At 46.7% G+C, this 23526-nt stretch overlaps 2 protein-coding genes across 5 annotated transcripts in view; one reads left to right on the top strand and one right to left on the bottom strand.

The window, feature by feature from the left end:
- Nisch (nischarin) overlaps nucleotides 1–17888 on the bottom strand; it is a 35897-nt gene extending 18009 nt beyond the window's left edge. The window contains exons 1-7 of one of the 3 annotated variants that reach the window (XM_027947798.2): nucleotides 17465–17888; nucleotides 14886–14969; nucleotides 14018–14200; nucleotides 4371–4419; nucleotides 3325–3488; nucleotides 2905–3000; nucleotides 998–1093 (exon numbers count right to left, since the gene is read on the bottom strand). In XM_027947798.2, the coding sequence (XP_027803599.1) occupies nucleotides 998–1093; nucleotides 2905–3000; nucleotides 3325–3488; nucleotides 4371–4419; nucleotides 14018–14200; nucleotides 14886–14969; nucleotides 17465–17563 (771 nt within the window). In that variant the 5' untranslated portion in view covers nucleotides 17564–17888. The remainder of the gene's footprint in view (nucleotides 1–997; nucleotides 1094–2904; nucleotides 3001–3324; nucleotides 3489–4370; nucleotides 4420–14017; nucleotides 14201–14885; nucleotides 14970–17464) is intronic. The other 2 variants (XM_027947800.2, XM_027947799.2) reach the window with 2 other exon arrangements.
- Tnnc1 (troponin C1, slow skeletal and cardiac type) lies at nucleotides 17761–22017 on the top strand. 2 transcript variants are annotated; one of them, XM_071618642.1, is made up of 6 exons: nucleotides 17761–17879; nucleotides 20614–20644; nucleotides 20868–21014; nucleotides 21225–21339; nucleotides 21578–21714; nucleotides 21806–22017. In XM_071618642.1, exons 3-6 carry the CDS (start codon nucleotides 20945–20947, stop codon nucleotides 21835–21837), a joined length of 354 nt encoding a protein of 117 aa, XP_071474743.1. In that variant the 5' UTR covers nucleotides 17761–17879; nucleotides 20614–20644; nucleotides 20868–20944; the 3' UTR covers nucleotides 21838–22017. The 2 variants fall into 2 exon arrangements, with proteins under 2 accessions (XP_071474743.1, XP_071474740.1); XM_071618639.1 differs by lacking the exon at nucleotides 17761–17879 and adding an exon at nucleotides 18510–19147.
- The last annotated feature ends 1509 nt before the right edge of the window (nucleotides 22018–23526 follow it).

Here is a 23526-nt window from a genome sequence, read left to right as displayed (position 1 = left end):
ATCACCCCAGGTTCCTTCATCCAGGCAGCAAGGAATGCCTTGAAGAGGGACAAGGTGGCCCAATGCTCTTGTTCTCTCCAGTTTCCTCTTTGCAGTCAGCAGCCTTAAGAGAAAGAATTTTTACCAAACCCAAATCTTAATCAGATGCCCTTAGTCATAAAATTAGCCACCTTATGCTTTTTTTATACTCAGGGAAAGATTTTAACATTACTAAGATGCAAGCCATGAAAAGGTAAAAGAAACCTCCTACATTCTCAATTGGTTCCAACACTTCCGCAACCTCACCTTCTACTTCAAGTCCATGGAGGACAAGACACAAATAAATGCTAAGCCAGGCCTCATTAGGCTTTGAGGAACAGTTATATTAATCTAACTAACAAAGGTCCTGTCACCTGTATACAGCTTCACAGTTTGTTCATTAGAAAACAGTGGCCTTTTAAAATTCTTTTTTGGAGGAAAAAACCAAGTTCCTTAAAATGTCTTGTTAACAATATTTTTTTAAAATATTTTTTTTTAGTTGTAGATGGACACAAAACCTTTATTTTATTTATTTATTTTCATGTGGTGCTGAGGACCAAATCCAGTGCCTCATCCGTGCAAGGCAAGCACTCTGCCACCAACACAACCCCAGCCCTTGTTAACAATATATATATATATATTTTAATATTTATTTCTTAGGTGTTTTTGGACACAATCCCTTTATTTTATTTATTTATTTTTATGTGGTGCTGAGGATCGAACCCAGGGCCTCACAAGTGCTAGGCGAGCACTCTACCGCTGAGCTACAACCCCAGCCCCCCTTGTTAACAATATTGATCTTTGATGAAGATGTAGGCTAGGGTCTCAGGGGTTATCAAGTGCTGGGAGGTGCCGGGGAAAGTCTAACCTCTGGGTTCTAATGGATGTGGCCTTGTTGGTACCTGTCTTCAGTGGTGGGGACCACAGCAAAGACCTTGCTCTGTAGACAGTGCCCAGGTAGGAAATAGGTTAAGCTTACCTTCATTGAGGTTGCTGAGAAGCGGACACTCATCGTGGCTAAGGTGGGCTTTGAGGCAACCAGCCCTTGTATGTGCTTTGCATCACAGTGACTTATCTGGAACAACAACAACAAAAAAATCTGTGTCTCAGCAATAAATCCTGGCTCTATCAGAAGTCCCAGGAAGGGGGTGTTCATCATGCATACACAAAGGAAGCCCAACAATGGGCAGCCCAAATTCTTAAGAGGCAGGAGGTGACTCAAAATCTACGCCTTCCTTTTTCCTAATGCTATTTAGAGCTGACTAAACATTCTCTGAAGTATCTACAAGAAAAGCGTCTAGAGTCTAAGACTCACAGTGAACCACAAATTCCATTTTATCTGTAAGGGCTGTTTGGGGATTAGCAGGTGGTCAGAAAGGGTGGATCATGGAAACCAGAGCTAGGGAACAAGGGGCCCTCAGAATCCTCATTTTTACCCAGTCCCACCCTACTGCCTTAACTGTTCTGTAGTGAGGAGAGAAATTATTAATTTCACACTGCCCCTGAGGGCTTCATACCCACAATCAGACCAGCAGAGCCCCAAGTTGCTGAATGGGGCTGGGTAGGCTTTCCTACTCACTCAGCCTACAGTGGTTGAGGTTCATATCTAAGTTTCCTTAAAGAGGAATGGCCTTCAAGGTCTGAAGCAAACCTAGATAGTTATAGGCAGAATAGGTCAATGGGTAGCACAGGCTCTAAAGCCAGACTCAGCTAAATTCAAACTCCAGTTTCCTCTTCTTAATTGTGTGATCCTGGCCAAAGTCCCTCATCCTCCTAAACTTCAGTTTCCTCAATTGTAAACTGGAAATGAAAGTGCCCCCTTCACAGGGCTATTGGGAAGATTCAATCAAGGAGTATTCACCAGGCATAGGACTCAGATTGAATGCAAAAGCCAAGTTTAGGACACTTATGCTTGAAAACATTTCAAACAGCTTTTACTATTCATTACTAATTCCATTTTCTTTCATTTTTATATATTTCTCTACTTATTTTGGTACTGGGGATTGAACACAAGGGTGCTTTACTTCTGAGCTACATCTTCATTTTTTTATTTTGGGACAAGGCCTTGCTAAGTTGCTTAGGCTGGCCTCGAATTTACAAGCCTTTTGCCTTAACCTTCCAAGTCATTGGGTTTATAGGTGTATGCCATGGTGCCTGGCTCCATTTTCTTTTAAAAAAAGTAATAAAAGTTAAGTTTTGAGAACTAAGGAGCCCAGTAGCAAGGAGTGTAAATCATTTCTCACTAGTGTGGGTGACTCAAGAATTGGGAACCTTCAAAGTCCTTTGTCTTGGCAAATAAAGATTTGGAATTGGCTCTGTCTGACCTTTAGGATGACTTCCCAGGACTTCTATTTGAACGATGCATATTCCCTGACGCCATGAGAGGCCCAGAAGCAGCAGACCATAGTGCTTTACTCCTCTAAATGCCTGCTGCTGTCCATGCTAAGAATGGAAACATGCAGACTGGCCAAGAACAGGAGAAGTCCCCCTTTTTGTCTGCCTTTAGACGAACCTGATTCTCCTGCAACAAAATGCCAAACCCCAAAGCAACAGTACTCCCGGATATGATGGCACGTGTCTATAATCCCAGTAGCTCAGGAGGCTGAGGCAGGAGGACAGCAAGTTCAAAGCCAGCCTCAGCAACTCAGTAAGACCCTAAGCAACTTAGTGAGATCCTATCTCTAAATAAAATATAAAAAAGGTCTGGGAATGTGGCTCAGTGGTTCAATCCCCAATACCAAAACCAAAACCCAAACCAACAGTACTTTACAATTAAATCTGGACACCTGACACCAACACTGTTCCCTAGCCACAGATATATGAGAGCCAGACAATGCCCACTCTGGGCTTGGCCCTGCCTACACTCGCCACAGGTCTGGGCCTTACCTCCACCTGGTGAAGAGACTTGAATATGGACAAGTCAAATGGCAGGAGTTGTTCCTGAATGTTGCTGTTCCCAAAAGGTCCTTCTGTGCCAGAAACCTGAGGCCAAAAGATGTGGCTTAAATTAGGGATGCTGTTGCCACCAATCTCCAGCCACATTTTTGTGTTAGCAGCTGCCAAGCCAGAAACTTTGACCACCTCTACCTTCAGCAAGGCAGGCTAGGGCTGAGGTTTAAACTAGACATTGGATGATGACGCCCCCTAGTGTTCTCAGTCAGAAGAACAGTGCCAAGAATACCAGGCAATGTGCCTTCTTTGGAAAGGGCCCCATCCACAACTCCTCCACACAACTATGCCAGTTAGCTGTCAGGCCCCACAGATGACTGAATGGCTTTCCATGACTGAGATGTGCTGCAGCTTTACCTTAAGGTATTTAAGGCGACAGGTGAAGTCCAGAATATGCCCAAGGTCAGTCTTGGCATCTCCACTGGCGCACGTGGGTTTTCCTTGCTGCAGCTGCTCGGTGACTGCATAGAGCTGCAGGGGCCTGATGGCAAAGACCTCACCGGCCCCCAGGAGCTGTTCTCCTGCAACAGCCATGCCCTGAGGGATGAGTGTCCGGCAGCAACCCTAGCACACAGTATAGCCAGGGAGTCTGCCCATCAGGCCAACAATAGTCAAGCACTGCACAAGCATGTGTGTGTGTGCCCACGGTGCTGGGGACTAAGCATGAAGAAATAGTCGCCCTCCTGAGCTCATACTGCCACAGGGCAACCCTGGACATGTGAACAGGGAAGAGCCATGGGGACAACCCAACTGGGCAGTCACCCTGCAGAGTGAGGTTAAGTCAAGATCTAAGTAACTGAGCCAGGATAAGGCTGATAAGAGGCAGTGGTTCTGGGCAACAGACCTACACTGTTATCTACAAAAGGCAGATGTTTGGGTTAGGTGCAGGCTTAACATGCCAGCAGCACAGAGTCTGAAAGCAAGATGGCTACTGAGCCAGACTAACTGGCCTTTGGTTCTTGTTCTGCTCTTCCTTCTAGTCATGTAACTTCAAGCAAGTCACAAGCCTCTAACCACCGGTGTTCACACCTCAACCTCTAGGGGGAAGGCAGAAGGATGATAAACACAGGGCTGGATGATACAGGGCATGCTCCTTACATATTATCTACTGTCACCATGTTCTCTGGCAAAGACAAATCAGGAAAAGAGGGTCGCCTACAACCCACCTTCCAGCACCCCACCACAGGGGCTTGAGAATCCTAAGGTGAAGCATCACTCCTCACCTGCAGGGCAGGTAAGTGGGCAGGCTTGGCTGTGGGCCAGGGCCAGAATTTAGGCACCCCCAAAGAAGTGGCCCTGGCTAGGACGCAACAGATTGATTTTTGTGCCACCCTGGGCCTCCAAGCCACCTAGTAAGAGTATGTAAGTTGTACCTAGCACTTTAAGGACCAATGGCCACATACCTTTTTCAAAGAGATCTTCAGCCAGTGCTGCGGTAATGCCATTTATTTCCTGCAAAGAAAACAAAACCTGTGGTTAGAGATTCCACCTGCCCACAGCCATGGGATTTGCATATGACCCCAATCTACCCTCTCTGCTGTTGTAGTACCAAGTCTCTAGAGTGAACAAATTAAACCTATAATGAACAAAGAAGCTTAGGAAGGGAAACTAAGTATTTTCAGTTAAGTGGATACCTAAAAGGGCTGCTCAAAAGCCAGGAAACCAAACTAATGCTGAAAGTCCAGGTTCACAAGGGCAATGTGGGGTGTAATATGGCCCAAGAGGCCCACAGAACGTGGCTGCAGGAAGCCAACAGCTCCCAAAACTGGGTCTGGAGTACTTAAGAGAGGGCATAATAAAAAGATTCCTTTCTTCCAAAAGAAATAGGATTTCCTATCATCCTAGCGATCTAGGATCTCCCAGGGCCAACCTCCCTGGAAATGACCATTTCTATTTTTTCCCATGTTTTACATGTGTCTGGATAAAGAGTAGGCACTGTTCTCTTCCTGGACTCATCCTTTCCAGACTCACAACAGTGTCACTTAGTCTCAGGGTTAGAGGTGAGAAAGATTTTCTTTTTGAATGATGTGATGAAGGAAGCATGACAAGGACAAGCCTTCAGACAAATTAAAGCTAACAAGTTGTGCTCTAATTTCAACTGGGTAATGCTGAGTAGTTGTTTGGTTCTGGCTCACTGAATCCTCCCAAGACCCTACAGAGGAAGTTTTTTTTGGGGGGGATACCAGGGATTGAGACCAGGGGGCGCTTAACCAGTTAGTCACATTCCCAGACCTTTTTGAAATATTTTATTTGAGTTGCTTTAGGGTCTACTAAGTTGTGGGGCTGGCTTTGAACTCATGATCCTCCTGCCTCAGCCTCCCAAGCCACTGGGATTACAGGTGTGTGCTGGTAGGCCAGGTGGAAGTTTCTATCTTGAGCCCTGTTAAATACATGAACAAACAGGTAGGGGAGGTACTGTGACTCTTTAATTTTATATGGTTCGAAACTAGTAAAGCTACACTCAAACACTTGCCCTGGGGCTCTCCTTGTATACAACCAATTACCCCACACTTCAGTGGGTAACTGTGGGGTTGGCATAGACTCCCAAATCGCTCAGCCCCAAACCCTTACATCCCACAGGTCAGAATTTTAACTGACAGATGGCAGCTAATAGGGCTTCTTGTAAACAGATCCAGATGGAGGCTACATAATCACCTTTATAACTCATGGGAACATTGCTGCCACCAGGATATGCAATTCACGTTCCTAGGACGTAAGAGGCACCAGACTGCAGGAGACAGAGTGTCCCTTTCCTGTTTTTCTCTTTGGTTGTTTGTCTCTTTCTTATTATCTTTTATACATCATGGCTACCTGAATAGTTGTTTATATGCTATAAACATTTCCTCCCAGCCTGTGTACGCCTTTTACTTTTATTCAGGTGGTTTTGATATAGCAAGATTTTTTATTTTTATGTCACTTAACCTATAATACTTTTCCTCTGGGACTTATGAGGCCTCTTTCCCCACCCCAAAATTATAAAAATAGTCTTTCTTTCAGCCATTTAAGATATCTTTAAAAAAGTGATTTATTTATTTAATTTGCTTAAAATTCAATTTATACATAATGTAAGAATCACTCCTCTCCCATTCCAATCCCCAGTGGACAAGAGACCAGAGAGGGCAAATGAGCCCAGCTTTAAGGGACTTTTTGAGTCTGGTAGGGTAAGGAGTCAAATGTGAAAGGGCCGGCAAAAGGTAGGGGTTCCAGTTAGGAGTGACAGGAGAGACTATAGGGTAACTCAAGTTCAACTTCAGTCTCTTGTAACATCTTTTTTCTTGGGTACTGGGGATTGAATCCAAGGGCACTTTACCACTGAGCTATATCCCCAGACCTTTTTAATTTTTATATTGAGACAAGAGTATTGCTAAGCTGTTGAGCCTGTCCTCAAATGCGTGATTCTCCTGCCTCAATCTTCCAAGCCGCTGGAATTATACACACAGACCACCATGCCTGACAATCTCTTGCAACTCATTACATTTTCCTTGGCAGCTGTGAAGACCTTAAAATTAAGCAGAACACAGAATGATCCAGAAGCCTGCACCTCCATGAACAGTTCTGAGAACCAAACCTTATCTACAAATCTCTGCAGTCATATCACCTGGCTCTAAGTTGTCACAGGGGCTGTCAATCTGTGCCCTCCTCAGTTCCCCAACAGCAGCTTCAAAAGCCTTCAGACTCTGTACATGTGAGAGGCTCCTAGAGGTCTCTCACAGGAAGAGACCTCCCTCTTCTATCAACAGTACTAAACAATCTTCACCTTTCATTGCACATTTCTTCAGATAACTGCCATCAGCTCAGAAAGAACCTGGAGAAAGAAATACCCTGGAAGCCAACTCTGCTAAGAGGATAAGGCTAGAACCTCCAGAAGGTACACAAAGCTGAGAGACGGTGAGGTTCAAGGGCTTGTGCAAGAAGGGAGCAACCTTCTTCTTCTGAGCCATCTCAACAGCAAACAGTGCAATAACTTCTCTCCCTGCTCTTTGGGGTACAGGAAGCTCACACTATTACAACACTTTCTACTTGATTTCCTGGGCCAACCTTCACTGTGGGGGGCAGCCTGAACCAGAGGAACAGGAAAAAACCTAGAGCACCAGCCACCTCTGGTCAAGTTGTAGACAAAGCTGTGGTTAGTCAGGCCTCTACAGGGAGAAGGAGAAAGGGGACTTTGGTGGCCACTGAGGCCTAGCTGCTGCCAGTACTCCTAGGTAAGTCACCTGTGGGGATGAGAGGCTGTTCACATGCCCTACTACTTCGTTTGTGCTAAAGAGACCTGAAGCACTTTAGGGTGACACAAATGTCTCAAGTGAAGTGCATCTTTAAAAAAGACATTCATTAGGCTGAGCACAGAGGCACACATCTGTAATCCCAGCAGCATGGGAGGTTGAGGCAGGAGGATCATAAGTTCAAAGCCAGCCATAGCAACTTAGTGAGGCCCTAAGCAACTCGGTGAGACCCTGTATCTAAATAAAATACAAAAAAGGGCTGGGAATGTAGCTTAGTAGTTAAGTGCCCCTGAGTTCAATCCCCAGGACAACAAATAAATAATTAAATAGACATTCATTGAACCCCAATAAAAATGCCAACTAATAATATTAGCTATATTAAAAAATCAAAACACTCATCCACCTAAAAGCATTACAGATCTACTCATCAGCCATGACACTGCCAACCAAGATCATTTGTTGGTGCGCAGAGGTGTTTTTTCTTTTTCTGTGGTGCTAGGAATTGAACCCCGGACCTTGTAAATGCTAGGCAAGCACTATACCACTGAACAAAGGTTTGAGTTTCACATAAACAACCACAGACTATTAAGGCTGTAGCTCTGTGACTTGAGCATATTCTGACTTGAGCATGTCTGCAGGAGGCTGAGGCAGGAAAATCTCAAGTTCAAGACCAGCCTCAATAACTTAATAACACCCCAATCTCAAAATAAAAAATAAAAAGCGCTGGGGAGACAAGTGGTAGAGCACCCCAGGTTCAATCCCCAGTACTGAAAAACAAAAACAAACAAAAAACTCCAGGCTATATAAAAAGGTAACGTAATGTTTATAAGGACAAAGGATTTGAATACACTTTTCCAAAGAAGGTATGTAAATGACCAATAAGCACATGAAGAGGCCCAACATCATCAATCACTGTGGAAACACAAACCAAAACCACAATGAGATACCACTTCAAATCCACTTGACTGTCTAGGTTGAAAAAAAGGACAAGAACAAGTGTTAGCCAGGCACAGTGGTGCAAACTTGTAATCCCAGGACTTGGGAGGTTGAGGTGAGAGGATTGCAAGTTCAAGGCCAGCCTCAGCAATTTAGCAAGGTCCTAAGCAATTTCATGAGACCCTGTCTCAAAATAAAAAACAAAAAGGGATGGGCGGGCTGGGGTTGTGGCTCAGAGGTGGAGTGCTGGCCTAGCCTGTGTGAGGCACTGGGTTCAATCCTCAGGACCACGTAAAGTAAAATAAAGACACTGTGTCCACCTATAACTAATTAAAAAAAAAAAAAATTTAAAAAAAGGGGGAATGGGATATGGCTCAGTGGTTAAGCACTCCTAGGTTAAATCTTTAGCACCAAAAAATAAAAATAAAAAGGAAAAAATGTTATCAGGAATATGGAGAAATCAGAATGTATACATTGTTGGAAGGAATAAAAATGCATCAACCTTGGAAAATAATTTGACAGTTCCTCAAAAATCAAAGCATAGAGTTACTCTATGACCCAGCCTCCCATTTCTGGGCATATATCATACAAATATGGATACATAAGTTCACACAAAAATTTATACAGTAGATCCTTCTTATCCACAGTTTCATTTTCTGTGGTTTCAGTCACCCATGGTCAATTACAATCTAAAATTTTTAAAAAGAAAATTCCAGAAATAAGCTTGGAAGTTTTCAATTGCACACCATTTGGAATATTGTGGTACTGAAATGATGGTGATGAAATCTTATGCTGTAGGTCTCTGTCCCTCCTGGGACATGAATCAGCCTTTTGCCCAGCATCCCCACTATAAAATGTATCACATAGCAGCCATCTTGGATATCATAATATTGAAGTGCTTATGTTCAAGCAACCCTTATTTTACTTAGAAAAATTAGTCTCTTAGATAGAAAGTTAGTCTCTCAAAGTGTGAGACTAGTGATGCTAGTAATTCGAATATGTCAAAGAGAAGTCTTTTTAAAAAATATTTATTTTTTAGTCGTAGTTTGACACAATACCTCTATTTTATTTATTTATTTTTATGTGGTGCTGAGGATGGAACCCAGGACCTCACATGTGCTAGGCAAGTGTTCTACCACTGAGCCACAACCCCAGCCTGAGAAATCTTTTTTTGGAACTGACAATTGAACCTAAGTGTGCACTCTACCACTGATCTACATGACCAGTCATTTTCGTTTTTTATTTTGATAGGAACTTGCTAAATTGCCAGAGTTGGCCTTGAATTTGCCATCCTCCTGCCTTAGCTTCCTGAGTAGCTGGGATTATAGGAGTGTGTCATGATACCAGTTTAAGTCTTAAAGTGCTTCCATAAATAAAAGGATAAAAGTTTTAAACTTAATAAAAGGGGGGGGGGATCATATGCTGAGTTTGCTAACATCTACAGTAAGAATAAATTCTCCAATCAGGAAACCATGAAGAAGTAAAATGAAATCCCTGGTAGTTTTGCTGCTGCATCTCAAACAGCAAAAGTTATAGCACAGTGCTTAATAAGTACTTAGTTAAGATGGAAAAGGTGACTCAGGAGGCTGAGGTAGGAAGTTTTAAGTTTGAGGCCAGCCTGGGCAATTTAGCAAGACCCTGTCTGAAAATAAAAAGGGCTCAGGATGTAGCTTAGTAGTAGAGACCCACTGTGTTCGATTCCCAGTATAAAACCCAACAATTTTAACAACATAATGTGATAAAAGTTTTCATTTAAGGAAGTATTTCACAGCTTTTTATTAGCATATCTGAATCATCAGCATCACTACTCAGGTACCTTGGGGCCATTATTAAGTAAAATAAAACTTACTTGAACACAAGCATTATGAAACTGAAGACTGATCTGAAAACTGGGATGGCTACTAAGCGACTAATGGGCTACTAAGTGATGCCTATATAGTGTGGACAAAGGATGATTCATGTCCCAGGAGGAATAGTATGAAATTTCATCACACCACTTAGACGGATTCACAATTTAAAACTCGTAAACTGTTGATTTCTGGAATTTTCCATTTAATATTTTTGGACTACGGATGCCTGTGGGTACAATGATGCAAAGCAATACCATGGACAAGGCATTCCCCCTTTATCCATAGGATATGATAGTAATATCATATTATCATCCAATAGTATACGATATATCATATTATATATAATACATATTATATGTATGATCATAATACCACATTATTATATATGGCAATGTATTATTATCCAATAATATATATGATATTACTCCGTCGTAAAGACTTAAGGATTCATGTTATAATAGGAACAGACCTTGAAAACATAATGCTAAATGAAAAGAAATCAGTTACAAAAAGCCATGTTAATATGAATCCATTTATATGAAATGTCCAGAATAGGCAAACTCAGAGATAGAAAGCAGATTAGTGACTGCCAAAGGCTAGGAGAAAGGAGGGATAGAAAGTTACTGCTAAGGAGAATAGGGTTGTCTTTGGGGATGATGAAATATTCTGGAATTAGACAGTGGTGATGGTTGTACAACTTTGTGAATAGTCTAAAAACAACTAAATTGTGCACTTTAAAGGAGTGAATTTTATGGTATGTGAATTATGTCTCAATTAAGAAGCAATCCACACTGTAGCCAAACAGGGTTCTCTGGGCCTACCCTGTCCACTGCTAGCAACACAAGAGGTAGAACACAACTGGAACAATTCCAGAGTGAACACTAATGGTACAAAGGTTAAGAGAAATATTTTCTAGAGAGACCCCCACCTGGAGAAAAGGCTGACAATGCTATTAGAATCTGTTCAAGCTCAAATGAAGATTTAATCCAGTGGTTCTCAACTAGGTGTGATTTTGCTCCCCTGGAGGACACTGGGCAATACCTAGAGAGATTTTTAATTGCCACAACTGGATGGAGGAGTTCTACTTGCACCCAGTTGGGAGAGGACAGGAATGCTGCCAAACAATGCATAGGACAGCTCCTCACAGCAAAGAATTACCAGTCCAAAATATCAATAGTGTCATAGTTGAGAGACCCTGGCTTAATCTAATGAAGGGTCAATCACTCTAAATCCTTGGATTTATATAGCCTATAGACCTATTTGATAATAGTATTTCAAATATGTCAAAACTGCTCCAAGAACATGCCTCAAACCAGAACCCCAGATGTAACAAAAAAGCATTCTAGGCTTTTCCATGCTCAGAGCTGGGTATGCCTCCAGTAGCCATCAAGAGGTCTTAATGAGCTGGGCACAGAGGAGCACACCTGTAATCCCAGAAGCTCCGGAGGCTGAGGCAGAAGGATTGTGAGTTCAAGGGCAACCTCAGCAATTTAGCAAGACCCTGTCTCAAAATAAAATATAAAAAGGGCTGGGGCTGTGGTTCAGTGGTTAAGTGCCCCCCCACCTTTTTTTTTAAAGTCTTGATGCACAGATCTTTTTTTTTTTTTTGGAGGGGGGGAATACTGGGGATTGAACTCGGGGACACTCAACCACTGAGCCACATACCCAGCCCTTTTTATTTACAGACAGGGTCTCACTGAGTTGCTTAGCACCTCACCATTACTGAGGCTGGCTTTGAACTCATGATCCTCCTGCCTTAGCCTCCCAAGCTGCTGGGATTATAAGCGTGCACCATGGCACCCAGCTTGATGCATAGATCTTAAACAAGTTGTACTTTGACAAGATGCTTATACAGTTTCATCCTTAAATGGGAAATCAAATTTTTCTTTTTTTTTTTTTAATTTCAGTACTTTGTAAAATACTAAAACACTAACCAATAAAGTTTATCTCAAAGGCTCACATAAGGAATGTAAATTTTTCTCACATAAGGAAAAAAAAAAGTAAGGGGCTGGGGTTATGGCTCAGTGGCAGAGTGCTTGCCTATCATGTGTGACACTGGGTTTGACTCTCAGCACCACATATAAAAAATAAAATAAAGGTCCACTGACAACTAAAAATATGTTCAAAAAGAAAATTTTAAAAAATCTTACAAAAGGAAAGTGTTAACCACATAAACTGCTGGTATATGCTAAATAAAATCTAAAGCACAGAGACATACACTAGCAGTAATTGCCATCCTTTTCCCACATGGTCCTTCCAGCTTAGTGGCTCAAGATTAGAACCACCATCATATGCCAAATCTCCAGGCTCTATTTAGTACTTCCCAAAAGGTTCAGATGTCTTCCTTTCAATGATTTCAAGGAAGCTGTATTTTAAAGGGGTGGGCTGGGCCTGACTGTGACCCAGACATTCCTTCCCATGAGGGGAGAATGAATAGGAAGTGGGTTTTTTCCTATCTTCATTACATAAGGGGAAAAGTAATTAAATACAAATTGCCTGAAAATTTACCATCTAGAGAAAACTGCTCCTAGTATTTTAATGTATAACCTCCCAGAATTTCTTTTTCTTTTCTTTTTAATTTATTTTTTAGATGTAGATGGACACAACATAATGCCTTTATTTTTATGTGATGCTGAGGATTGAACCCAGGTCCCGCCCGTGCTAGGCGAGTGCTCTACCGCTGAGCCACAATCCCAGCCCCCAGAACTTCTTATACGTAAACTTTTTTCTTTTAAAAGAACCCTAGAGCCAAGTGCAGTGGCACACATATAATACCAGCTACTCAGCAGACTGAGGCAGAAGGATTTGAGGCTGAGGCAGGCCTCTAAAATTTAGTAAGACCCGGTCTCATTAAAATAAGAAGGGCTGGGGATGTAGCTAGGTGGTATAGTGCTTTCATAGCACACGCAAAGCTCTGGGTTCAATCCTCAGTACTGAAAACAAAAACAAAAACAAAAAGAAATCCTAGTCTATATCTTGTTTTATGACCTGTTCTTTTCATATAATATACTTATTTTCTCACATCAACAAATCCAGAGCTACACCATCATTTTCTAGCAGCATACTATCTAATCATAAGGCTGTACCCTTTCTTTCTTTTTTTTTTTTAAACCTCTTCTTTTTGGACTTTTGGATTCTTTGGTATCTTGTTACAAAACCTGGAATGATCACCTTTATTCATATATTCTTTTTTGCAGTTCCTGGATTTCTCATTAGAATAAATTCTCCAAAATGGAACTACTGGAGTTTTTAACATTTTCAGTCTCACACTGTCAAACTGTCCTTCTTCGGGTTTGATAACTTATTCTGTTCCCAGTGGTCCACGATTGTTCCTCTGCCCAGAAGGAAGAGCAGTGCTGCTCTACGGCATATCCTCCCTTTAAAGGAAGGTGTCAGCAACCTGGCAATGCAAACCCTGACAATATGCCAAGATGGCAATACTCTGCCATCACAGACTGATTACAAACTATCTTGGGCTGTAAATTAACAACTCAACAACAGTCTATGCCAGATATCACCTGTCTAATCCATGCTCAACCCATTTGGATGGAAATCTGGCTTAAATACCTACAGGCCATTTTTGTAAAATGAAATGTCTTGTGGTAGCTGGGTGTGGCGGCCCAACAATGCCAACTACTCAGGAAGTTGAGGCAGGAGGTTCACAAGTTCAAGGCCAGCCTGGGAAACTTGGTGAGAACCTGTCTCAAAATAAAGTAAAAAAAGAAAAGGAGATATAGCTCATAGTAGAGCATTTGCCCAGCATATATGAGGCCCTGGATTTAATCCCTAGTACCATGCACACACAAAATCTTGTAGAGGAAAACCTCTGTGACCACAGTCATTCAAACTTAGGCAAATCAGCCAATGAGTGTGTTTCTGCTTACAATCCATCCCTAAGCAGAGTGATGTTCTCCATCCTAATCTCAGGGTCAGACCCTAGACTACCCTCTTCTCAAAGTCTAGGTCTACATTGGTTTGTTGCCTTGAGTTTTGATGGGTGTGGGTTTGCAGGCAAAGGCGAGAACCCTAAGAGGAACTTACATAGAAGTGAAAATGTAAGAAGTGGGCCAGCACTCTAGGGGCCACGCCAGGGAAGGCAGCCAGCAGAGTCTGGAGGTACACCTCCAGATCCTTCTCCCTTTTTTCCACCAAGCTTCTGGAATTTTTCCCAATTATCTTTTTGGGAGGAAGTAGATTCTTATCAATCTTTCTCTCTGCAACAAGCTGTAAGAAAAGACAAGCATATCAACCACATACCAAGTAGCTCTGAGCCTATAAAAGACCAAGGTGAGGAGCAGAGGGCAGGCACTTGTCGTTAACTTCCACAGCCCCTCCTGGCAGCAGTACCAGGGTTGGTGACCCACCTAATGCACTTGGAATTTAGTATTAGAGATATCAATACAATTCCAGATGAGGAATTCCATCTGGAGACTTTGCAGATATTCAGAAAAGCAACACTTCTGGGCCCCTAAAATTGCCATCTTTTTCAAACCAAGATGAAAACCAATTGAGGCAGTGATGTGTTTTTAAAACATTCTCACTGCAAATGACCCAGGGAAAAGCAGCTCTCTCTAAAAGCAAAAAATGGAATCACAGCCTGATATTAAAGTACAGGCTCTGGAATAGCTATATTAGGTGGAAAAAGTTCAAACTTGTCCCCTTTCCAGGAAATTGTCTCATATCCGAGCTAGGACTGGCAATTTTAAAATCAAAATTCAAATATCTCCTTATAGATTATCTCATATTGGAGCCAAACTCCTAGGATCCACAAGCTCTTTTGTCAGTTACATTAATAAACTGATTTTTTAGAAGAGCTGGTTTTGCCCTAAAACTTACATGTGACACAATGGGAACTTGGCCTCCAAACCCCCAAGCCCTGAGACACAGGCTCCTACTTCCTAAGGGTTACCTTTTCATGCAGGTCATGGAAGTCACTGTAGCGGTGCTTGACTGTCCACTCATGGTTGCCATCGGTGACCTGTATGATATAAACCTAAAGAGAGAAGATCATTGTCCTTGTGGCAAGAGAAGCCAACCAACAACAAGGAGTCCCCTGTCCCCACAGCAATAGCTGTAGGCCCTCTCCAAATGACTGTCTTCACCCACCAGTCTCTGCTCTGACCTTTGTTGAGCAGCAGGAATCCCTCTTGGCCTCCTCCACAGCCCTAGCATTAGGTCTGGGAAGCATATGGGACAAGCCTCCGGCTTCAATCATCAGAAAGAAAAAGGTGACTCTACCACTATAAGGCACCTCTTTAGGTCTTTTCTTCTTGTTTCCAGGTAATTCAAAACCCAACTTGAATTACCTTTTCAAGGGAGGCAGAGTAGGGGCAGGTCTAATAGGACCAGCTTCTCTGCTGTATCTCTTTTCCAGGGGCCCTGGCTGTATCCTGGAAGCAAATCCTTTTCCAACCCTTTCAATTTGATCATAGCTATGACTTCTGTTGCTCCACCAGGAGTTTAGACACCATGAAGCTACTATCGGAAGCAGTGGTGGACAATTAGCCCAAACAGGAGGCAATACAGTTTAGCCGTTTGAAAAAGGCCTGGGTTTAAGTTGGGGCTGTGGTTCATGCCTGTAATCCCAGTGCCTTGGGAGGCTTGCAAGAAGATTCAAGATGCTTTGGGGTTGTGGCTCAGCGGTAGAGCACTCGTCTAGCATGTGCAAGGCCCTGGGTTCATAAAAATAAATAAATTAAAGATATTGTGTCCAACTACAACTAAAAAATATTAAAAAATAAATATTAAACAAGAACTTTGGGTTACTTCTCCCAACTTCATACTCTTTCATCAGGAAACAGCTTGGAAATATTATCATCCATTTAAAAAAAAAAAAAGAAGATTCAAGTTCAAGACCAGCCTCAGCAACTCAGCAAGACCTTCAACTAATTTGTAAAACACTGTCTCAAAAAATAAAAAGGACTAAGGATATAACAACTCAGAGGTAAAGCGCCCCTGAGTTCAATCCCCAATACCAAAAAACAAAGCAAACAAACAAAAAAACCTGGATTCAAAACCTGTTTCTGCCATTTCTGGGCTGTGCCTTATACATCACTTATGTAAGTGATTGGAGCCAAAGCTCTTTCAGAGCCTCAGTTCCTCCATCTTAAAATCTGCTAGGATTAAGGATCAAGTAAAGCAATACATATAAAATGCTTTGTGCAGGGTTTGACACCTAACAAAAGATGGGTGTTAATAACATCCAACTGGGCACACTCAGGGACAGATGATGGTAGGGTAAGACTGGATTACAGACCTCCCCTTTCAGAGTCAGAGGGGCAAAGCCCTGAATATGGAGAGCTTTTTGAAGATCCAGCTGATTGTAGCCAATGGGTGATAGCCAGCCATCAGCTCAGAGACCTCATCCCTCAAACCCCATCCCCCACCCCTACTAGTTTTCAGACCCTCTTTACCGCAAGGAGGAGGAGGAGGAAAGAGTCAACTCTGCTGAAACCTCTAGCCCTGAGCAGCAGCCATTTCTCCAGGACCAGCCTGTTGCTACAGATCCACCCCCAACCTGTATTCCATTCTGGCAGCTTCCTACCCTTACTCCCAGGAAAAGAAAAAGAGCCAGAGGGAAGACCCTAGGGTGGGGGGTTAGGATGAGGGCCAAGGGAGGGGCCCCCTCCCCAACATCCAGGGAACAAAGGACAGGAGTTTGGGAGATGCTCAAAGAGCCCCCACCCCAGAGCAAATTTTTGCCAGGCAGCCCATTAGGCTCAAAGGCCTGGCATCCAACTCCACCCAGATTCGTTGAGAGTCTTCAGCCCCACTGCAGTCGGAAACTACGCCCGCCTTCTGTACCCTCTCCCTCATCCCTAGAAGTGTGTGGGGAGGCGGCTTGCTGCCTCATCTGGCCTCCACAGCCCAAAGCCAAGAAGGCCCCTAAGGATTTGTAGGTCTTGCACTTCAGCTCAGAGATCCTCCCCCCTCCCCCCATTTCCCTTGGCTGGGTTCCACTCCTCCCAGGATCTGGTCTCCGCCCGACCCGTAGGGTCGGGGGGCCCCAGCTCTTTCCCTCACTTCACCCAGCAGATCCCGACCCGCGCCCTCAGATCGGGACCCCGCCCCCTCTCCTTCACCACGCTCCCCCTGGGCCTTGACCCCTTCCCCGGATTCCATCCATCAGGACCCCCTTCCCCAATCCCTTCCTCCCAGACCCCCTGTCAAGGCCTCGCAGCGAGCACACCTCCAGACCAGGAGGATCTCGATGGGCTCCGCCTCATCTACACATCCCTCCTCCCCAGGCCTCCTTTATCCCCAGATCCCCTCCAACCCAAGTCTCGTTTTCTGACCGCGTACCCTTCCAAACCCCCTCCCCGGGCCCGCCCTAGAACCCTCCTGGCCCTGCGGGGACCCAGCGCTTTCCCTCGACTCCCCTACCACAGGTCCCGTAGTCAGAATCGCAGACCCCTCCCCAAACCCATGGACTCGGATTCCAGGTTCCCATCGCCATCCCCTCTTTAGGTACCCGCGTCCCCACCACACCGTGTAAGTGTCCACGAGCTCGGAACCCACGACGCGCGCCTCTTTGGCCGGCTCGGCCTCGCGCTCCGGCCCGAAGCTACGCGCTGCCGTCGCCGCCATGTTCCGGGCTCCGCCACCACAGCAGCCGCTCGGCGCAGACTGGCAGCAGCAGAGGGCGGGGTCAGCGTCCCACCGCCCCCCGGCCCCCGCCGCCCCCCGCCCGCGCCGCACGCCGCGCCGCCATCTTGGCTCCACTGCTTTCTCGCGCCCTCGTCCCTCCTCTCGCACGTAATTGACAGGACCTCCAACGGCGCGCGTGCGCAGCTCTTGCGGGCCGGCTCGCTTGTGTGGTCGCTTCCTGCGGCGCTCCGCGAGCGATAAGCTTGAGACCCTGTGCTCAGGCCGCTGTGATGGTCGTTCCTTGGTCCTCAAGAAGGTCCTGGGCTTCCCGAGCTACTCGAAGCAAGTCCCTGCTCCGCCTGGTCTCAGTTTTACCCCTGGAAGAGGAGGGCAGTCATTGCGCCTCGCCTGGCTGTTGGGTTCATTCCCCGTGGGGCAGGAGAGTGTTGAAGGAGCTGTGCTGAGGGCCCCCGGGGAGGGCCAAAGTGACTGCGCCAGTTCTTAACCTCTGACACTCGGAGATCTCCTCCGTCACATACAGCTTGCGGAGAATTGAGTGGGTTAATTCATGCAGTGCTCACAAGCAGGAAGCTCGTATCAAGGTGGGATCTGTATGAAGCAGGGGTGTAGGTGGAGTGAAGGGGTGTGTGCTCGCCATTGGGCATATGTCCCACAGATGATGGCCCTGGGCCCAGGAACGATAGTGCTCCAGTCAGGAAGCAGCCCTCCAGGGGAAGACCTTGAAGAAGGAGGTGGTAACCCAACTGGAGGATGAGGAGGGAGACAACTGGGCGTAGATGGGCTCTGTAGGGGTATTTGTTGAGTGACTGAATGTAGCTGATTCAAGCCCAAAGTGAGCACTGCTATCCTCCAGGAGATGAAATGTCTGGAGCAGGGCACCTCTGATTAAAGGGCTCCAGACCACCCTGTACTAAGGTGGGTCGTCAACTTCTTTGTCATTAGATCCGTATCACCATGCGCTGAACTTGGCATTTGAAAAGCTTCTCTTGGTAAGGCCTTATAGTCACTGCAACTCTTTGCACGTTGACCCCGCTCCCACCGTTCCACCAGAGGTATAGCATAAGGGGGCAGGGTGCCTAGTCAACCAGATCTTGGGTAAATCGCCACTGCTCCAGGAGCCTGTTTCCTTATCTGGAAAGTGAGGGTGATAGCATCCACCTCCCTGATGGATAGAAAGTTGCAATTCTGTGCTTAAGGGCCTGGCCTGGGGCCCACTACTCGGCAGTTCTTGCCTGAGTCTGGGCTCAGGTTTTCATTCATTCAAGAAACGTTTCCTGAGAACCTCCTGTGGGGAATGGTGGACAGAGGGCAAGAAATTTGGTCCTTGTACCCCCTTCTTGGTCCTTGTAGCCCTTCATCCCTCCCTGCCCTGGGCAGAGGATACAGGGACTCAAGCCAGCCTGAGATCACCAGGACCAGGGGAGGGGGTGGAGGATACTCAGTGGTGGGCTGGGCTGGGAATGCAACGGGGCAGGGCTATTTAAGCCGATGCTGGAGGGCTGGCTGGGAACCCAGGAGCCTGTCCTGTGAGTTGCCAGCATGGATGACATCTACAAGGCTGCGGTGAGAGACGGGTTTGGGCAGGGCTGAGACCCACTGGGAGCTCATTTAGCTTAGAATGGAGGGCAGGGTCTTCCCAGGGAAGTGATGGGGTCCTGAGAGAGCCCACAGATCTTTAGCCTAGGCTCTCAAGGGGATGGGGAGGCCCGTGTTCCTGTGTGCAAAGGAGGTGAGAGGTTCAGGGTCTGGAGAGGAGATGTCAGGGTGGGCAGATGAGGAGGTCTCATCTTTTAGCATCCAGTCTCCTGCTCTGATTCCAAGTGTCTGTGTCACTCTGTTTCAGCCACATCTCTACATTTGTCTCTGTTCTCTGAATCTTTTTTCATCTTTCTCAGTCTCTTTTCATTTCTTTGTTTCTCTTGAGCTGTTTCTCTGAGTTCCTGTTGCTGCCACCCTGTCCCCACTCCCCATTTTTACCCCTCACACTCTGCTTCTCAGTCATTCACAATCTGCCACCCACCTCCAGCCCCTTAGCTGACTGAAGATGCTTTGGAGGGTGGGAGGGGGATTGTGAGGAGGTGCTGTGTAATCTGAATCCTGGGCTGGAGAAGAGGTTTTGAAGTTCCAGATAGGGAAGGATTGGGCCTGGGGAAGGTGAGGGAAGAAGGAAGAGAGAACTAAGTCCATAGCTGTCTTAGGGTCTGGAAGGCCAAGGGCTCAGTGGCTTTACTGGGTGAGAGAGAAAGGGCTGGTGAGTGGACACCCCAAGTCCCTGCAACCTTCTAGGGTTCATTGAGGGGCTTCAAATGCTGGGTGGGTGGTAGCCTCCCCCTTCCCCAGAGACAAGGACATTCAAGAGATAGCTGTTTCCAGGAGATCCCCCTCACCCCCGAAAATATGGTCTGACTTCTAGACAAGGAAGGGTTACAGCTGGCTCCAGGGGTGCCCCTGCGTATCCTTGGGAGTCCATGGAGCTGGGGAAGGGAGCAGCCCTCCACTCAGTGCCCATACAAGGCTTGGCGGGGCTGGGGACTAATTTTGGCTCCCGAGGCAGCACCAGCAGGCCAGGGGGCCAGATAACGCTGCCCCACCCCCTGCATGCCAAAGTCCCAGAACAATCACCAGGTTTAACTTTGTCCCCTGGTAAAAATAGCCCAGTGGCCACCCTGGTCAGGTTACAGTGGGTGGCTTTGCTCAACCCCACATTGGTTTTATTGTCTCAACCTGAGGGACAGCTGTCCCTCAGGCCATGCAGCTTGGATTTCATTAGGGTGGCTGAAAGGGCAGGGGAGTGGTCATTGGGTATTGTTACTCAGGGGTCACCTTGGTCCTGGAAGGGGTGTCCACCTGTCACCCTGGCCCTGAGCCTAGCCCCTTTGAGGCCAGCTGGGTCACCTTAGGACCTTGGGGGCAGGAAGGGAGGACTGTGGCCTCCTCTGGCTTCAGTCTTCCTGCCTATGGAATGGGTTGGTTTCCTTGGCAGCAGCTAAGGACTGAGTCTGAGTCCTGAGACTCCTTTCCCTCTATAGGTAGAGCAGCTGACAGAAGAGCAGAAAAATGGTAAGTGACCCCTGTGTTGCATATTGGGGTATAGCGAGGCCAGGCTGGGGGAATCAGGAGAGATCCCTAGATTGGAAATGAAAAGCTGGGGGTCCTTTTCACTGTGACCTCAGAAAAGTCTCAGAAAGGAGATTGGCAGGTGGCCCCAGGGATCTGGCTTTCTGGGGTCCTGGCTATTGAGCCCTGATTGCTCTATTCCCCCAACCCCTGCCATTGGATGCAGAGTTCAAGGCTGCCTTTGACATCTTTGTGCTGGGTGCTGAGGATGGCTGTATCAGCACCAAGGAGCTGGGCAAAGTGATGAGGATGCTGGGCCAGAACCCCACACCTGAGGAGCTGCAGGAGATGATTGATGAAGTGGATGAGGATGGTAAGCCCCTGTGCCCTCCAGACCCATAATTCTCTGGCTCACTTGAGAGTTTAAATACAAGAGCTGTTTTGCCTCTCTGAGCCTCAGTCATCTCATCTATAAAGTGGGCATAATAACCACTCGAGCCTCACAGAGTTGGAGAGAAGCCTGGGTTTGTGTGGAGGGCAGGCCGACTGAGGCCTCTCTAACAGCCATACTGCCAACCTCCAGGCAGCGGCACAGTGGACTTCGATGAGTTTTTGGTCATGATGGTTCGATGCATGAAGGACGACAGCAAAGGGAAGTCTGAGGAGGAGCTTTCTGACCTCTTCCGCATGTTTGACAAGTGAGCACTGGCACTTGACTTCTCTCCCTGACCCAAACAGAGCTGGGAAAGAGGGACAGTCTCAGATTCCAAGCCTGGGAACTCAGTGGCTTCCATCTCCCGTTCTGTGTGATAGGGCACAGGGATGCCCCGTATGCTAGTTCCCTTTGCCCTGCCTCCTGGGTTTGGAGGTGGGACTGGCTCACTGCTGTGTCTAGCCTTGCCCTGGGCTCTGAGGTCCCCCTCATCCTCCCTACAGAAATGCTGATGGCTACATTGACCTGGAGGAATTGAAGATGATGCTGCAAGCTACAGGTGAGACTATCACGGAGGACGATATCGAGGAGCTCATGAAGGATGGCGACAAGAACAATGATGGTCGCATAGACTATGATGGTGAGTGGCTGGATGGGTAGGCCAGATCCCCCTGCTGTCCATGCCCTGTCAGGCCCCTACCTGTAACCCACACCTTCCTCTCTCTCCACAGAATTCTTGGAGTTCATGAAGGGTGTGGAGTAGACATTGACCTTCACCTGGAGCTGCCTGTGCCCACCTTCCCACCGCAGCTGGGGCCTGGGGTGGAGGCAGGGGATAGGGACCCCATTCCCTGAACCTGGGTGTGTCCTTGACCCCTGGCCCTCCCTGACTCCCTCCTTCACCCTGTCCTGGGGAATGCAAATAAAGCCTTGCTGCCTGGGGGCCTGGTGTCTGGCTCTGATGTTCACTGGAGCTGTGGACTCTTCCCAGGGTCCCTTCCTATCTCACAAGGCATTCGGGGTGGATGCAGAACCTGTGCTCTGACTGCTGTGCCGTCTGCCTTCTGCAGATCAGAGCCACCCAGGCTCTGTGTCTTACTGACTGCTTTCTGTAGTTGCTAGTGCCCAGGTCCCATGGGCAGCAATCCAGCCTCTGCAGGCTGTGGCAAGCCTGGAGTCTGAATTTTAACAAGCTCATGGAGTGTTACCTGATCAGCCAGTTCAGCAGCCTACAAGTCCTCCATGTGGAGAGAGCAGTTAGCTGCATTAGGCCCTAGATGTCCCTTGGTACAGCAACCCCAGTGACCTCTCAGCCTTCAGGGACATATTGTCTGCTTTCTATCCTCTCACCCATTTTACAGGTGAGGACCCTAAGGCTCAGAGAGCCAAGGTCATCTAGTGAGTCTGCAGGAGAACCCAGCCACATGACTTCTAGAACAGGCCTCTGTCAGATTATCCAGGTCCAACTGGGCCTAATTCCAGTTTTGATGAACCTCAGAGGCTCCCATCTCCCTCTCTGACAGGAAATGGAGGCCTGAAGCCTGATGGCTCTCAGCTTAGTGGAGGCACCCAGGCCAGAGCTGCAGCTAGAACAGTGACACTGGCCTTAGGGAGGGGAGTTGGGGGTTGCAAGGAAGTAGAGGTGTCCACAGTGGTGCTTACAGGAGGGACAGCTGCCATCGGCACCCAGGCTTCAGCCAGAATGCTAGCAGCTGTCCTTGCTCCACCCAGCTACCCCGTGGCCTCTGCACCTGTGCCCCAGTCTAGGCATTTTCCAGACAAGCTGGGCATTCCAGAGGCAGTCTTGGAATTCTAGAGATGCCTCTGAGAGGCTAGAGCTGGCAGGAGCCGCTGGTCCCTGGGGAGACCTGGGAAGAATGAAGAGAGGTCTCCTTAGGCCTATTGTTGAGAGGGATGACACAGTGGATGGACCAGCCAGCCAATGTATCATCTAATGGTTTATTCACACACCATTGTGTGTGCCACGAGTCTGGATGCTGGGACACATCAGAGCAAGGCATAATCCCTTATCTCACGGAATTTCTAGTCAACTCGGATAACAAAAGGAGACAAGTGCAACGAGGAAACCAGACCAAGGCTGGCCTGGCACAGTGGGCTGTGACATTGAACCAGCAGGCAGGCTTTCTAGAGCAGGTGACACTGAGCAAGGCCTGAAGAACCAGCCATGGGAGAACATATGGAAAGACTCAAGAGTCTGAGGAACAGAAACGCATGTTGAGCTGGAAGCCAAGTCCCAGAAGCCTCTGGGAGAGGTGGACAGTGCCAGGTCCTCTGAGAAACTCAGCCCATGTGAGGGGTGAGGTGCTCTTCGGGCTGCAGAAGGAACCAGGAGGCCAACCTGAGGCTGGGGCAGTTCTGGGTGAGAAGGCCTGGTGGCTCTTGGTACAGTGGGACGCTGGGATGGAAGATTGGAGGTTGGTTTGTAGATTCA

Source organism: Marmota flaviventris, chromosome 1, assembly GCF_047511675.1.
Source record: "Marmota flaviventris isolate mMarFla1 chromosome 1, mMarFla1.hap1, whole genome shotgun sequence".
Taxonomy (NCBI): domain Eukaryota; kingdom Metazoa; phylum Chordata; class Mammalia; order Rodentia; family Sciuridae; genus Marmota; species Marmota flaviventris.
The sequence above is the reverse complement of the archived record's forward strand: the minus strand, read 5'-3'. Positions and strand labels throughout refer to the sequence as shown.

Coding starts and splice junctions, on each gene's coding strand:
- Tnnc1 (XM_071618639.1), top strand. CDS start 19,124: ATGGATGACATCTACAAGGCTGCG. Junction 21,015..21,224: donor TGATGAAGTGGATGAGGATG/GTAAGCCCCTGT, acceptor GCCAACCTCCAG/GCAGCGGCACAGTGGACTTC. Junction 21,340..21,577: donor CTCTTCCGCATGTTTGACAA/GTGAGCACTGGC, acceptor TCCTCCCTACAG/AAATGCTGATGGCTACATTG.